This window comes from Jatropha curcas, chromosome 2 (assembly GCF_041381405.1).
Source record: "Jatropha curcas cultivar XTBG-Jc1 chromosome 2, XTBG_Jcur_1.0, whole genome shotgun sequence".
NCBI classification, from domain to species: domain Eukaryota; kingdom Viridiplantae; phylum Streptophyta; class Magnoliopsida; order Malpighiales; family Euphorbiaceae; genus Jatropha; species Jatropha curcas.
This window is the reverse complement of record NC_143152.1, coordinates 26,287,332-26,305,283: the sequence shown is the minus strand read 5'-3', so window position 1 is coordinate 26,305,283 and position 17,952 is coordinate 26,287,332. Positions and strand designations below refer to the sequence as shown.

At 29.6% G+C, this 17,952-nt stretch overlaps 1 protein-coding gene across 1 annotated transcript; it reads left to right on the top strand.

Moving 5' to 3' along the window:
* Positions 1–526: 526 nt before the first annotated feature.
* On the top strand, positions 527–7,809 carry PHT4;2 (phosphate transporter 4;2). Its single transcript, XM_012232523.4, has 8 exons — positions 527–1,231; positions 5,913–6,139; positions 6,226–6,574; positions 6,673–6,717; positions 6,829–6,975; positions 7,059–7,196; positions 7,299–7,332; positions 7,416–7,809. The coding sequence occupies exons 1-8, from the start codon at positions 842–844 to the stop codon at positions 7,583–7,585; spliced, it is 1,500 nt and encodes a 499-aa protein (XP_012087913.1). The 5' UTR covers positions 527–841; the 3' UTR covers positions 7,586–7,809.
* Positions 7,810–17,952: the final 10,143 nt, after the last annotated feature.

Below are 17,952 nucleotides of genomic sequence, written 5' to 3'. Positions count from 1 at the left end.
ATTTTTTATATTTGAAATAAATTTTTAAAAAATTAATTTATTTATATTTTTAAAATACTTTTTAGCATAATAATTTTAAAAGACTCAAAAAAACATAGAATTTTATTATAAGATTTTAGATCGGTTAAGTTTCGAAAATTTATTTAGAAATTTCAGTCTTTTTTTAGTAGAATTTAATTTAAATTATATTTTCATCTTTAAAATTGAAAGTGTAGAATTAAGTTTTTTTATTATTACTATATTAAACACAAAAATTTTTGAATTTTATTTTGTAGCTCAAGCAGTGCCCGAAATGAGGGCAACTGGCTATCCCGGTGATCGGTAACAAAAGGGGGTAGTTGCCTTGTTGGCTCGAAAGCTTAGAGCGAGGTAGGTGACCATAGTTAGCGGCTACACGTTTTGCCACGTAAGAATCTTTAACTCCGGACTACTCAACAACGACTGCAACGACAATTTATAGATTGAATTACTAAAATACCCTTTATTTTTCCTATGTGGTTAAAATACCCTTTATTTTTCCTATGTGGTTTGCTTTAGACCAATTCTTCAGCCCCCTCGTTCTCAGTTCTGATTTCTTCTGATTTCTCACTATCTCACCAACCACAAAAACAACTACTCTATCGGTTTTATTTTCCTTTAATAAACCAAACAATCTCTCTTCTTTTTCTCTGCGCTTCCCATGTTGTCAAGCTCAAAAAGGTCTCACGAACCCACATAAATCTTTTGTTTTTCTTTTTCCAATGATATTACTCGTAACGTCCCAGCTTCATATACCATTATCAGTTTGTCGCAATTAATGTCTGTTAAGGCAAGCGACTGACGTGCTCTGTTTTTCTCTCCCATGGCGTCTAAATCTCTACTACATTCTTCTTCACCAAACTCTACTCGTTTCTTCAATTATCAATCAAATTTGATCAGTATTAGAAAAACCCAGTTGAGATTTGAGCCTAGAATATTGAGAGAGTCGATAAAATGGGAAAACAGAGGCGAGAAAAAGATGAAACAGAGCAGAGGATTTTTGGTGGCGTGTACGGCGGAGGGTATTGAAAGAGGAATGCTAATGGGAGGTGAAGGTCGTCAAGTTAGCATTATATCGGAGAGGTATAAAGTGGTGGCTCTAACGGCGTGTGTCATGTGCCTTTGTAATGCTGATCGCGTGGTTATGTCTGTCGCTGCGGTTCCTCTTGCTGCAAAATACGGTTGGTCCAGTTCTTTTCTCGGCATCGTTCAGGTAATTAATTGCAAATATATTATATACGGTAAATTATTTAATATAATATAATATAATATTTATATTGACAGTGTGTTGGATTCGGATCGTTTTTTTTTTTAATTGGGATACTGTGAATTATTTTATAGCTGTATTAAAAAGATTTGAACCGAAATATCTCGCTCTATATAATTTTAAATATTAAATGAATCACACGTGATTTGTCATGTATTCGTTTGATATAAAATATGATGAATTAATAAATACTATTTTATTATAAAAACAATTTTATGTAAAAGTTAGAGATAATATCATTATTTAGAGTTACGTATTGTTTAAGAATTACCAATTATGTGTAGTTTTCCCACACGAAACAAAGTAGAGCATCTAGTTTAACGAATTTTAAGAATTGATTTGCTCTTAATATTTTTCTAAGATAAATTATACTAATCAATTGGAATTATGTTTTTTTTCTATTTTTAGCATTTACAAAATTACTCATTGACTTAGCGTTTTGATTAGTCAAATGATATATTTATTATATTCCTATTTTCTCCATAAAACAAAACGTAAATATATATAACACAAACAAGAAAAAAAAAAAGTCAAAGGTCTGGTGGGTTAAACTTTATTCTAAGACCACTTCATTGTATAAAAATAGAATTAAGTATATAAGAAGTAGCATTGCAACTTGCAAGTATTTTATACGACAAAATATAATACAAATTAACCACTTGAATTTATTTTAATTTAAACAAAACTTATGTTTAATATTATATAGATAAAAAAATGAGTATATAATAAGCATAGTAAAAGTGAAAACATAGGGAGAATTTAAAAATCCTAAATATCTTTAGTAATTAGATAATTGATAATAGTTTGAGTTTATTAAATAACTTGAGTTTTTAAGAATTGAAAAATTATAATTTTTTAATATTTTTTTATTAATTGATTAAAAAAATATATTGCTTTAATAATATCATTTTTAAAGGAATATTATTATTTTAATATATTATTTTAATTGAACTTTCAACCATTGATTATTTACGATATTAAAAAATTTATTATTTTAATTTTAAAATAAACTTCAAAATGTAAAAAAAACAAAAAATAAAAACATCTATAAAAAATATTATTTCACACGTTTATATATATATATATATATATATATATATATATATATATATATTAAAATTTTAAATTTTTTCTTATTTATATCTATTTATCTATATCTAAGTTTTCCATGAACTCAAATCAACATTGAATAACATAAGATCATATTATTTAGTTTTTTTTAAAGAAGATATTAATTAAAGTTTAACCTTATCATTTTCAAAAAAATTGAAGTCTAGTCTTATAACTAATATTAATTTTTTCATTTTATCGTCTATAATTATTTTATTAAATGTACTTGACTTTTAATGTTGTCCTTCATATTAAATTTAATTTAAGAAAAATATTATTCGCTTATAATATGAGTATTATTAATCGTTAATATTATATAATTCTCTAAAGAATATAAGAGAAAAATTATAATCATACTTAATACTATACAAGAATAAATTAATAAATATAACGTGCAACGAGTAATATCAAATACTAATAACGTGCAACGCACGTTACAAAAAACACTAGTATATATAAAAGTACGAACGGGGAAGATTGGATATATAAAATGCCCCTATGCACTCTAATTGATTAAAAATATTATTAAGGATAATTTAATCTTATTGTAATTAGAAAATTTTTAATTTTATTGATATTTTATTGGCAATAAAGATAATTTAATCCTATTTTAATTAATAAATTTTTAATTTTATCGATATTTTGTTGGTTGATTAAAATTATCGATATGGATAATTTAATTCCATTCTAATGCGACTAAAATTCTGAAGAAAAGCTTTAAAATTTTCATCAAATCAAATGTTAATGAAATCATGCACTTATTATTATTATTATTATTATTATTATTATTATTATTATTTGGAAAGGAAGCAGACTATTAAAAAGAATAGAAGGCCATTAAACAATCAAGGACTAAAGTGCAAACCTTAATGCGAGCACCGGAATGGAAAGCTCTAACAAGACTACGAACAACCATATTATCTCACCTTCTAATCCATCTCACACAAATATTTTAGTTACAAAATAAGTTGTTATTACGAAAAAAATTGGAACATAAAAATCCTATTTGAATATTAGTGCACGTTGGAAAAAAAAGCCTACTTGAAAAAATATTATATTAAATCCAAATCCTAAACTAATTCTTTTAAGAATTTTATTAATGATTTTATAATTATTATTGGCTAAAAATAAAACAGAAACTTATTAAGGAAATCAATCAAGAATATTTATATCCAATTAGAAATTTTAATATTAAAATTAAATAATTTATGGAATAAAATTATTTTCTAAACATGACATTTCAGACTACAATGAACAAAATTGTTTAAGATTTCACTTCTTAATTTTTAGATTTTAAAATTTTAAATTAACATAGTAAAATTTAACCTTCAATAATTCCTTTAACCCTCAATGGATCCTCTACTTTTTCTTTTAGAGAATATCTATTTTTTTTCTTTTTAATCTATTTATTAGAATTAGTCTTTGGAAAAGGTGAAAAAAATTTTCGAAACAAGTTTCTATAAAAGAATTTAAATGATTCGTTTAAAACCTATGTCGTGTACTTCCTATTATATTCCTCTCATACTTCTTATAGAAGAATTATTATTGTATATTTCCTGAATAATGCTATTTAAATTTACAAGATAATGCTTTATTTTTATTAATATCTAAATTAGGAGCTATAATTAAGTAGTTTAATTTTATTAGTTAAATTTAATATAATTATCCTTTGATATATGTTTATTTTATTCATATATAGTATTAGATTTTTAATTAATTTTAATATATCATAGACAAATGTTGTAAATAACCTTATTCAAATTATGATATTTTGTATAATTATTATTATTATTATTATGTTAACATTAGCTTTTATCAATGTTAAACTAATAACAATTAGTAGCATCGGTAGTAAGTCTAGGAGCTGCAAATCAAACCATATAAAACAAAACCATAAAGCAAAAAGATAATTTAGTTTTCTTTTTCAACAAATATAATTAAGTTTGAATTAAAAATACTATTTCATGGATAACAACTACCAGAAAAAACAAATTTCAACATAGTAACACACCGATTGAAAAAAATGAAATTTTTTCTTAATCACTCGTTTATATTTACAATTAGGTATCTTTTTATTGGATTGAATAAATTTAGAAGATTGCATTCAATAAGAATTTCTCAATCCTTATCCCCAACAATGAAAAAATATATATTTTTATTTATTTTGTAAGCAAAAACTAACGTAAGAAATATCAATTTACATAAGAAAAACCCTAAATTCCCAATATTCTCAGAGCAGAAATAGGAAACCCCACAAAAATAAGATGAAAAATGAAGTAAATGTGCAGTTCTAATTTCTAGAGTTTACATATACAATCAACATTCAACCATCAAAATTAGAGTCGAATTTTCTAATTAGGAACTCCACGAATAGACAAATAGGCGCAAACATAGATTTATATATAGCAATACTATAGATTCTAAAGTTTGGGGTACTAACAGGAGAAAGCAAACGAATCAGAACAAATACGATGTTAGAAGCTACAAATAATTTTACAAGGGTCAGTACCAATAACATTATTAATAATCATTTTTATTATATATTTTACTTTTTTAGAATTATATATCAACTTTAATAATATATCGTGTTGTTTTTTCAATTATAACTTTTCTTAAAATGTTATGTAATTTTTAAAATTTTTTATTTTATTATTTCGTAAATGCTCTTTTGATTTTTAATAATATAAATTATTCATAATATTATAATTTATAACAAAAATTAATAATTTATATATAAATTAAAAAAAAATTTATATATAAAAATTAAATTACTACTTGAAATGAGTAAAAATCAACGAGTAGAAATACACAAATATAAATAACGAGTACAAACAACGTGCAATGCATGTTCACAAAAACTAGTTTTATTAAAAAATAATTGTAACAATTTTCTATATCTAAAATAATAATATTTATGATAAAGCTATTTGTACAAAGAAAAATTACTGTACGGTGCCTGAAATTTGTTACGTACAACTAATCCGTTAGTGTGTTTTAGAAAAAAGTTATTTATTTATTTTTTTTGTTTTGCTTTTGTTTCAATATCAGAAAAATTACACACGTCAAAAACATAAAATAATAAATAATGAATTATTTAGTGATTAGTCCTCCAATATCGCAAACGCAAGTAATAAATTGTTTATTTATCGATTTAATTGGAGGGAGAGCTGTGACGATTAAGTGCACAAAACAAATTTATTGTATATAAATATTGTTTTTCATTTCTTTTCATAAAGAGATCAAATGGGTATTAGCTATATAACTGGTAGGATTACAAGTGTAAAATCAAGTTTGATATTTGTTTTTAATTAATCCAATTAAGCCAAAACTCAAATATCTCCAATAATTAGTTGAGCAGAATTCGATTATTATAATATTCGATTCGAGTTATTTATAAATTTAAAATCTGAGTATTTTAAATTTTTAAATTTATTGTATATTTTTATATATAATTAGTGATTTACAAATTCAAGTGACTGACAATTTTTTGTTTTGTTGATTATCATATGAAATGAAGTCATCGTTTCTGTGGGGATACATATTCTCATCAGTAATAGGAGGAGCTTTGGTAGACAAATATGGAGGAAAAAGAGTAATGGCATGGGGTGTAGGGCTATGGTCTTTGGCTACTCTTCTCACTCCATGGGCTGCTAACCACTCCACTGCCAGCCTCTTGGCTATTCGTGCCTTCTTTGGACTCGCAGAGGGTGTGGCCTTGCCTTCCATGAGCACCCTCTTATCAAGGTAATGCACAAGTAAATGCTGCTAACATTTGTTGATGGAATGGAACTTATATAAGAGGAAAAGCCCTGAACTTTATATTTGATCAGGTGGTTTCCAAGTCATGAACGAGCAAGTGCAGTTGGATTATCTATGGCTGGATTTCATCTAGGCAATGTTATAGGCTTACTTTTAACTCCAATTATGTTATCAACCATTGGAATTTCTGGTCCTTTTATTCTCTTCTCGTCCCTTGGACTACTATGGTTATCATCATGGGCAAATGGTGTTACAAGCGATCCAAGAGATAGCCCTTTTATCAGTAAATCAGAGTTGCGGTTAATCCAAGCTGGCAAAACCGATTCTTTGTCAAACAAAGGACAACTTCCACCTATTCGCCTTCTGTTGTCAAAACTACCAACTTGGGCAATTATTTTTGCTAACGTAACTAATAATTGGGTTAGTAATGCTTTGTCTCGAAATCCTAAAGATCACTTCCGGATGCTTCTATAAGTTTGCATCTAATGCTCTTTCTTATGTTCGTCTGAATTTTACAGGGGTATTTTGTTCTTCTCTCGTGGATGCCTGTCTATTTCAAGACTGTAAGTTACTGTTTCCTCGATTTTTTTTACGAGACTGTAGTTTAGGAAGTTTTAGTATTGATAAGAGTTTGTTTGGCATTGTTGTATTTAGATGAGTTTTTCTGGATATAGGTATTCAATGTGAATTTGAAGCAAGCAGCTTGGTTTAGTGCTATTCCGTGGGGAACAATGGCGGTTTCTGGGTACATTGCAGGAATAGTATCAGATTACTTAATCAAGGCAGGGTATAGGCTGACATTAGTCAGAAAGATCATGCAGGTAACTAGTACTGAATTTAATTTTTTATTTTTCTTGGAATGGCAGGCCTTTTTATGACAATCACTACTTATATATATGAACAGTCTATTGGTTTTATCGGACCTGGGGTGTCATTGCTTTGCTTAAATTATGCCAAGACACCAATGGCTGCTGCTGTACTTATGACAGCAGCCCTGAGTTTGAGTTCTTTTAGCCAAGCAGGCTTTCTTCTAAATATGCAAGTAAGTTCGTCCATTCTACGAGAACAATATCATTTAACTTCTTCGCATTTTATTTGTCGGACCACATCCGAATTGATCAATTTTTAACTTTTATTTGATCAGGATATAGCACCTCAGTATGCAGGATTCCTACATGGTAAGTTGTCAAGTGAATTTGACTAATGAAGTTTATTGATAACAAGGTTATGAAATAAAGTGAATTTTGCTTGTTCAATGCAGGGATTGCAAATTCAGCAGGTACATTGGCAGCAATAATTAGCACAATCGGAACAGGTTATTTTGTTGAATGGCTGGGATCCTTTCAAGCATTTCTGACTGTCACAGCAGGGCTTTATTTCATCACAGCAATCTTTTGGAATTTGTTTAGCACAGGAGAAAGAGTTTTTTAGACTAGACTAAATATTATTCATGAAGCTGCTAAACTGGTAAAAACAAGATGAGAGTTGATTGAAAATTTATATATGTAGGCATGAAAAATATGTTAGGAAACAACCTAAATAGAGTGATTGTGAAGAGATGAAATAGAGAGAAAGAGAGAGGAGAATAGAATAATAGCAGAATTTATTGATTTTTCAAAAATTTTAATGATATCTATTCAATAGCCTATTATATATATATATGAGTCAACTCTTTAACTAATTACCATTATATCCAAATAATTACCCCCTCCCTTTTGAAATCATTGTCCCCAAGGATCAAGCTAAGCAATTAAAGTTCCAAGGAGCTGCCAGTTATTTTGAAATGTTTAAATTTTTATAATAAATAATTAATATAAATAATATTTATTTTTAAATTAGTAAATAAAATAATAACAGCATTAACATTTTCATTTTCCAATAAATATTGTGATTAATATTTTTAAATATTAAGAAAATGAAGACCTACTCAATCCACAGGTATATAGCTAGTTTTTAAATAATTTTAAATCTAAAGCTTTCAAAATAAAATTACCGACATTGACATTATATATATATATATATATAAGAGCAGAGTAATTTACATTTTATGAAAACCAAGTGTAAGCTTCTGAAATTGCCAAATACAAGGAGAAGAACAATTATTTAACACGGTTGTAAGAAAATAAGGTATAATGACAGCAATTGTAAGAAGATAAGTTGTTTTATATTTTTAAATAATGTCTTTATCATGATAATATCAATTAGTTACACATCTCATCAAAATAATGCATTAAATTCAATTAAAATTTAATTAAATTACAAATAATCCAAACCATAAAATAAGAACTATTTAATTTCTTATTTTAATAATTATTTTGGTGTATAGGATTGTCTTATATACCAAGAGTTAAGTTAGACGAATACGGAAGACAAGATACGAAACATACGGGATATATGATAATAAATAAATAATCATTTATAATAAATAAAAATAAAAAAATTAATTTTTATTTTACTATTATTAGTTTAAATTAAAGTTAAATTAAAAATATAATCCAAACTATAAAATAAAAAATATTTAATTTCTTATTTTAATGATTACCTTGACGTATGAGGCAGTCTTAGATACCAGAAACTAGGTTGCACAGACACGGGACACAAAAACTTATGAGATATGATAATAAATAAACAATCATTTATAATAAATAATAAATAATAAATAAATAATCATTTACTATTTTTTATTTTAAAAAAGGTAGGACATCCACACACTTAGAAAATAATACACTAAATAAGTAATACATTAATATTTGAAATAAATAATTAATTATTTATAATAAATCATAAACATAAAATAAAAAATACTTAATTTTTTATTCAATAACACAAAAGCAAATTAAAAAAAAAAAAACACTTCATTTTTATTGGTAATAAGAAAAAAAAATCTTGATTGATTAGTTTAGTGTAAGGAGTAGTTTTATATACCAGAAGCTAGATTGCACAGACACGGAACACGAGATACAGGAACGTACGAATATGATAATTTTTAAAAAGTAAGACATCCATATGCTTAAGACACACTACACTAAATAAGTAATACATTAATATTTTATAATAAATAAACAATCATTTATAATAATTTATAACCATAAAATAAAAAAATACTTAATTTCTTATTTTAATATAATTAGTTAAATTCTAAAAATTATTATCACTATTGAAAAATATATTAATAGTGTGTATGCCTTTTTTTATGTGGGTCATATCATACATGGTTTTTACTATTACATACCTTATGAAAAGTTTCGCATGATACTTAAGAAGACATATCTTAGCATCGTAACTTTTCAGCATATTTCAATAAGATATAATTTATCATTTTATTATTTTTACTATTTTTGAATGGTATTATAAAATACTATTTCATATTTTAATATTACTTTGCGCTTCGTACGGATTATAAGAGAAAAAAAATTATATTTTCAGATAATATCATATATGAGGAAAAAACTAAATTAATATTAATAAGCAAAAACTATTTTATTTGGAAATAAGAAAGGAATACAAGGGAAAAGAATTCCGATAATTTTCTCTTCAAATTAGAAGGAAAATAAAAAATTATAAAAATAAATTTGTAGAGAGAAATTAATTTTTTTCTTTTATATCAAAAAAATAAATAATAAAAGTTTTTCTGAAAAAAAATTAGTGCCATCTCATTTTTTCTGATTATTCATTAATAAAAAAGATAAAAAAATAAATTAAAAGAACACTTCATCATATGATACATAAACATAAGCAACATGTTAATTTTTGAAAAAGTAGGAGATCCACACACTTAGGACACACTACACTAAATAAGTAGAATACATTAATATTTCAAATAAATAAACAATCATTATAATAAATCATAAATATAAAATAAAAAACACTCAATTTCTTATTTCAATATAATTACTTAAATTCTCAAAATTATTATCACTATTGAGAAATAAATTAATAGCGTGTCTGTATTTTTTTATACTAGGAGTGTAACAGCCCAGCCCATGGTAGATATTGTCCGCTTTGGGTGCCAAACCTGGCCTGAACCCTCACGGTTTTGTTTTTGAGCCAGGGAAAACCTCCGCTCTGCCAGCCCAAAACGCGTCTACCATGTTCAAGGTTGCCACCCTTTATGTATAGGACTTCCACCTTGTGCGTAGCCGATGTGGGATTCGCCTAAGGTGTTGTGCCCCAAACCTGGGATGTCACATACACCCCCCCTCAGGGACTCAGCGTCCTCGCTGAGGTTTGCCCCACCACCGGCCAGAGGGACAAGGCTTGGCTCTGATACCAAAATTTGTAACATCCCTTCCCGGTCCACCCGTAAACCCGAATAAACCGAGTCGAGACGTTACAAACTGGTTGACTGTATGGCCTGACATGCCGAAGTCATAATGTATACTGAATATAATAACGTGCTGATGTTGTATACAAAAATAATGTAATTTATATTTACAAAACATGATACTAGTGTCAAAATGAAATGGGCCCAACTGTGTGCCCTGTACATGCCATGAAAAGGATAGACAAAAGATACATATTAAAATGAGTAGCTACCCTGAAGACTGAGTCTTCTACAGATGAACTGCAGCAGTTGTAAGCCGACTCTCTATGGTCCAAACTCAGAGCCTGCGAGTTAAACAGGTAACTCGCTGAGCAAATAAAGCTCAGTGGATATCTCAACAGATAAAGAAACAATTAAACACATACATATATAGAAAGAACCATGTAAACACATATGGCACATATAAGCACACACATCATGATACTTTCATGATACCTTGATTATCTTTTGTACTGTTTATAATACTGTATGATTCATGAAATGTTATGTCAAGATATCTGTATGGCTCCATAAGATTATAGTGAAACCGAAGTGATAAGAAAAACTGTATGAAACTGGATGAATACTGTATGCTTGGCTGCTATGGCCCATATATAATCATATCCACTCAACGGCCTGTAGCCGGAGTATCAAACTGTATGAGGTGCAGATCTGCTATCCTATGTCGCGACATAGCCTTATCTACATGGTTTCTACCTAACCTCAATGGAGCATAATGTTGGTATGTCAATAATATAACACAACATCATATTAATAGTTCATAATTGAATCATTTGGTGTTATTATTTTAGAATTCATAAGAATTCTTATTTATAGGTGAAGGGAGTTCTAGGAGTGTAGAAAAAAGAAGTTAAAGAGGAGCTCAAGCTTTTGGAGTAAAGGTTTGATATCTCTTTTCCTTTACCATTTTCTTTGTATGAGAATTGTGTGGTGTGTTGCTAATGAGACAATATTGCTTCATGTTGAGTGGGAGGACTGGTAATGGTGAGAAACATGGGAGAACAGGGGAGGTATTGAATAAATGAAGTGAATATTGAGTTTATGTTGAAACAGGTTTTGCTGAAAATTTTACCAGTAATTTCATCTTGATTTTGACCCCATTTAATGATGGAATTAGGAAGTGTCATAGAAGAGTTATTTGTTCCTCTATGTGTTAGCTTTACATGGGTTTTTGAATCATTCAAATCGGAGTTGTATATTGAGAGATATGACCAAAAGAGTACAGACTGTGCAGGCTGGAAAACGCGAAGCGCGCGCGAATCGCATGACGAGCTCGCGTTGCCTTCTCGCGCTCGCGACTTTCAAATGCGCGCTCGCGACTTTCACCTGAAAATCTCTGACTCTCATTTGGCACATCTCGCGCTCGCGACTTTCAAGTGCGTTCTCGCGACTTGTGCTCGCAAACTCTCTGTCTCTCATTTGGCACTTTTCGCGCTCGCGACTTTAAAGTACGCGCTCGCGTACTTGGCCCTTGGCCTGTAAGCGCTCGCGTATGTGACATCCCAGGTTTGGGGCACAACACCTTAGGCGAATCCCACATCGGCTACGCACAAGGTGGAAGTCCTATACATAAAGGGTGGCAACCTTGAACATGGTAGACGCGTTTTGGGCTGGCAGAGCGGAGGTTTTCCCTGGCCCAAAAACAAAACCGTGAGGGTTCAGGCCAGGTTTGGCACCCAAAGCGGACAATATCTACCATGGGCTGGGCTGTTACAATTTGGTATCAGAGCCAAGCCTTGTCCCTCTGGCCGGTGGTGGGGCAAACCTCAGCGAGGACGCTGAGTCCCTGAGGGGGGGGGTGTATGTGACATCCCAGGTTTGGGGCACAACACCTTAGGCGAATCCCACATCGGCTACGCACAAGGTGGAAGTCCTATACATAAAGGGTGGCAACCTTGAACATGGTAGACGCGTTTTGGGGCTGGCAGAGCGGAGGTTTTCCCTGGCCCAAAAACAAAACCGTGAGGGTTCAGGCCAGGTTTGGCACCCAAAGCGGACAATATCTACCATGGGCTGGGCTATTACAAGGAGTGTCAAAATGGGTCATGATACGCGAACATGATTTGCCTAACACGAGAAATAAATAGGTTAGGGTTGAGGTTAAACGAGTTAGTGTCATAAACGAGTCACCTATTTATGACACGAATATAAACGTGTTGTATCGCTGATTGACACACGGGTCAGGCGAGTGACCCGTTTATTTAAGAATGAAAATGTAATTTTAGTGTTAGATATAAATACTCTAACTAAAACCTATTTAAATTTTATTGTTGTATTACTTTTTTATTTTAATTATGAATCTTGAAGAATTTATATATTTTACCTGTGAAAATTTATTTTAAATATGATTGGAGTTAAATAGGTTAAAAGTTCAAAATACTATAAACAGGTTAGGCGGGTTGTATATAGGTCAACACATCTACTTAATCTATTTATAATATTAAGCGGGTTGTATATGGGTCAATACAAACTACTTAACTTGTTTATGATATTAAGCGAGTTAAACAAGTCGTGTTTGTATTCGTATTGTGTTTGTATCGAAGTTATAAAAAATCATTTCATTCTTTAATTTGCTCCGCCTATTATGCGGGTTTTAACACTAATTTTATAAATGGAGATTAATTTCATTATTACCATACAAATTATCAAATGGTTTATTTTTTATCATTTATTTTCAGTTAATTAGAATTGAAGTGACTTACAGATATGATTTCACTTTAACAATAAATTTCAATTATAAAAAATTTTGAAAACTCGACTGCAAATTTTTCCAATAAAATTACCAATTCACAAACTTAATAATAAAAAGTAATAATACTCCTGCGGCAATGATATTATAGATAATTTTTAAATTGTTTTAGTAAATAAATTTTGCTTAAATAAAACTTTAAATTGATTCTAAAGTTGGAAACCACGTTTCGCACGTAAAACGAAAAAAAAGGCAAAAACATGAAATGATGAGTTGGTAGGTTTGGAAAAGCAAGTCAAGTTATAAATTACTCTAATTTAACTTTGAAAAAGATTTAAATCTGACTTAATTTTAGTCAAACAACTCATCTAGTGAGTCAACAAAATTTGAGAATTGAGACTCACGACTTTAATTAAAATATTTTTAGTATATACATATTTTAAATAATTCATGTTATGTTGGAATTTTACCTGTAACCTCGTAGACTCTGAGAATTAAAAATTTAAAATTCTCAATGATGAAAAAAAAAAGAACACACCAGATTAAATTCAGTTTGGAATTCTAACATTTTAACTACCTTTTCATGTACAGTATATCTAGACATTACATATGAAATAAACACAATGACACAATTAAATTGTTTAGAGACAATGAATTGAATATTCAATTAAAATGCATTATCTAAACCCTAATTTAATTATAAATTTTGCATCTGAATTCTTTTGATAATTTAAATTTATTTTCCAAACTCGCTTATAATTTCCTATTTAATATTTGAATCTATTAAAATATCCTTTTAGGTTAAGAATAGGTAAAAATTATACAATTTTTTTTTAACTTAATAAAAAAAATATAATATTAATGCCAAATGTAAGTATAGAACTGATTGTAATTACAAATATATATATATATATATATATATATATATATATATATAATATTATGTTAAAAATTTAGAATATTAATTAAACGGATAACGAATAACGGATAATTAAATTTTTGAACATAAACTCAACTTGAATAATAAAAATATTATATGCACTTATTAATTAACTATTCGAATTTATTAAAATTAGATCGGTTTGGGTAAAATTTTACTATTTTAAATATTATACATGTATATTAAACAAAAATAATAATAAAAAAGTTATAGTATCAAAATATATATAAGATTAAAGCTGAGTATCAAAAAATAGAAAAACAGCACAGTCACTGCGTAAATTACATCCCGCCCAACCAGAAAGTACTTTTCAACGGAGTCGGTCAACGCTCAACATAAATTTGATGAGTTGGAGAATTGACGTGGCGTGTTGGGGATCGATAACTACACTCCAACCAATCACCTTCCTACACAAATATACAAGCAAACCTGGCCGGCAGTTTTGTTTTACTACCATTTTTGTCTTACATTATTACATATTTGAATAAGAATATTCCATAATTCATCCGACAATTAACTTTAGGAATATAAACAGATTTTTGTTTTTCAGAATATATAGGAACTTGAATTTACAAAATACTCTTTCAGTTTTCTTACTTTGGAAAAAATTTTCATTTTGATTGTTTATTTTATATAGAAAATTTTACTCTAAATAAAAATTTTGGAAAGAATATCAAATGAAATGGCTTAAAATGCACTTTTATAACCTCTCTTGCTACTTTTATTTCAGTTCAATTAACAAGCATAGTGGCAAATAAAATGTGGATTGAGCAATTAATGAGCTTATATTTCCAAAGCATGAGTAATTGCTACGTTTATGAGCAGTTCAATAGAAATTTGCTCAACTTTATAAATTTGAACACGAATAAAAATATTGCACCAACTAGGTACCCTAATATGGCCACATATTTTAAGTGTTGTGCACTAATAATAAAAAGTCTTTGGATTCAAATTGATTTGGTTTCATTTGTTAATGGCATAGAGGTGAGGATTAACGAGGCTGTGTTGCATAAAATTACAAATGTGCCATGGTTTTAACTCTGTTTTAAAAGACTGTGATTTGCCAGAAAATATGGATGTTCTTGATTTTGAGAAGCATGAGTTAGCAAAGGACTATTCTACTAAGGAAGTTGTAGGCATTACAATGAAAGCAATTCCTAGGTTGCTCCATTTGATTGTCTATTCCAATATTTTGCCTAAGTGGGGAAAGTAAGGATAATGTAACTGGTGATGAGACATTGATCCTGTGGCATATTATGAAGCATGTGCCTTTCAATGTGGCCTCTATTATTGTTAAGAACATAGCAACTAACCACAGACTAATGAGTTCAGAGAAGTATAAAGGCAAAAAGAATTACATCCACTTTTCTTGTGCAAGACTGATTTCAAGTGGGGTTGACTTGATTGGAGAGAAAGAAGAAAGCATTAAGCAAAATGAGAAAATAAATGTTAGATACCTCAACAATTGCAACATTGTAATGACGAAAAATAAAGGGGGGTCTCTCCTTGAGTATGTGAAGCCTGACGATGAAATAGAATGGGGTAGCAAGGATGAGAACCATACTGTGAAGCCACAAACAAATGTTCCAAAGAGGGCTGTAAGCGTATCCTTAAATGTTGATATAAACTTGGAAATTCTGAAAAAAGTCGAGGAAATGAATTCTCTGCTCTATAGTTTAGTTGCAAAAGGTTGATAAAAATTGTGCGCATATTGAAGAACTGACAATAGCTATGGCAAGCATTAGACACTTTGTCCACTCAACTGGCCCCTATTCTGAGATTCCAGATGCATATCTACGTGTGCATAATGAAGAAAACAGTGACTAGATATCGGAAAAATAGGGTGAGGATGGTGAACTTGTGCCCAATCATGCTATGAATGCAAAGACTGTTGTGCCCAAAAATGCATATGCAACTTTGCCAGAAGATAAGAATAGTGACCAACAAAATGATGGTGATGATCACAGCAAGAAAGGAGGTGATGGTAGTGAGGAAAACAAGGATGATCAGCATGATGATGACGAAACCCAACCTCCCTCACAAGAGAAGGAAGCTGAGCATGATAATGATGAGATGCAGCCTCCCTCACAAATGCCATTTGCAAGTGACAAGTATGAAGACTCGTAGGATCCCTTCACAAGTGACCAGTTGGAAGTTTCTAATGTTGATGCATATCAGATTGTGCATGACACACTTGTTAGTATCGATGCATTTCTTGACAAGAATTTTAATAATGAAGATATGGTTTAGTTTTTAAATCTTTATGTTGTCTATTTCATTTGTTTTCAAACTTTACTAATGTATTGTTGGGAACATTTTAATTATGATGTCATTTGTTTGTTTTAAAACATATATTGTGCACACTTGTGTTGTATTGTGCACATTTAGATATAGCTGTAATCAAATTATGTTATGGTTGTGAGCATATAGGACGCAAATGTTCACTATTTTAGTAAATTGGTTTTTTTTGTGTTTACTTTTGAATTCTGACTTTTTCGCGAGGATTTAGTTTAATGTGTTTCCCATTTTAAAAAATGGTTCCCTATGTTATTCGTAACTACTGGCAACAATTTGTTCCAATTGTGCCTATTTCACTCTCATGTACCCAAATCTATTGCTAGAAAAATAGTAAGCATTGCACGGTATTTTGGAAAAACTTCACTTTACTATCCAAACAAATTAAGTCAACCTAAGCATGAAATTTAGTACACTTGAGCTAAATTTTTTATACCGTAAATTATAAATTGCGCATAAAATAAAAAATGTGCAATAAGACTAATCAATAAAATGAGCACATTTTATAACTAAAATGGTACTATGATAGTGTCCTCAGAAAAAAGAACATATAATTGAGATCATTCATCAAAATTAAAGTTCCAACATATTCACATAATACTGCACTTTTTAAATTAAAAACAGGGTTTAATCTTCAAATTCTCTTACAATTGGTTGGTTGACACTTATAGCTACATCTTTAACAATCTGTGGGTCAATCTCAATTATTGTTGGTAGAGTGTCATTCCTTAACAATCTATCCTTGGACATGTACTTTATCCGATTATGGTTGCCACCAAAACACTTGAGAATGTCAACCATGCAAGTTTGCAAAGTTAAACACCTTATTCATTGAAAATGGTGGAAACAAATCATATGTTTTCAAAACAGCAGCAATAAGGTCACTAATGGTGCTTGGAGCCTCTCCATGTTTAATTGAATCTATAGCCCTAAAAAATCCAAGGTCAAGAACATTCAAATCTGGACAGTTTAGTGGCTGACATAATAAACTGATTTCCAATCCTAGGTCAGTTGCGACCTATGCAAATTCAATATCACCAACTTCTATATGTGGCTTAGCATTATTCTACTGTATGAAAATAGTGGCTGGACCACCATTCTGCGACCATTTTTCTTTTATTGCAGGCAAAAGTTTATGAATGAGAATGTCACGAATTACATCTAATATTATTGACATTAAGGGCTTCATTTCGATAGTATCAGTTGAGCGATTCTTACTGTTCCTTTTAGCTGGTACACTGTCAAAAATCGGTCATATACCAATCTTGCCATCGAATAAGAGATTTGAATTAACATCGAACCTAGGGCATGCAATAGTAGCAAGGAACATTATTTTCGGGATGAACCTTTTGCTTTTGCATTTTCTCAAAAGTTCCTCTTCATCTATAGCTAAATAAAATTTTTGTGTTTCTTTACATATGTAGAACCACTTCTCATCAATGTAGATTAAATCATGCATATTATTGAAAGATGGTTTTCAATTTACTGTACCTGGTTTGATCGTTGACAGACAAAAATGAATTCTTGCAATTTTATTTTCATCTATCAAC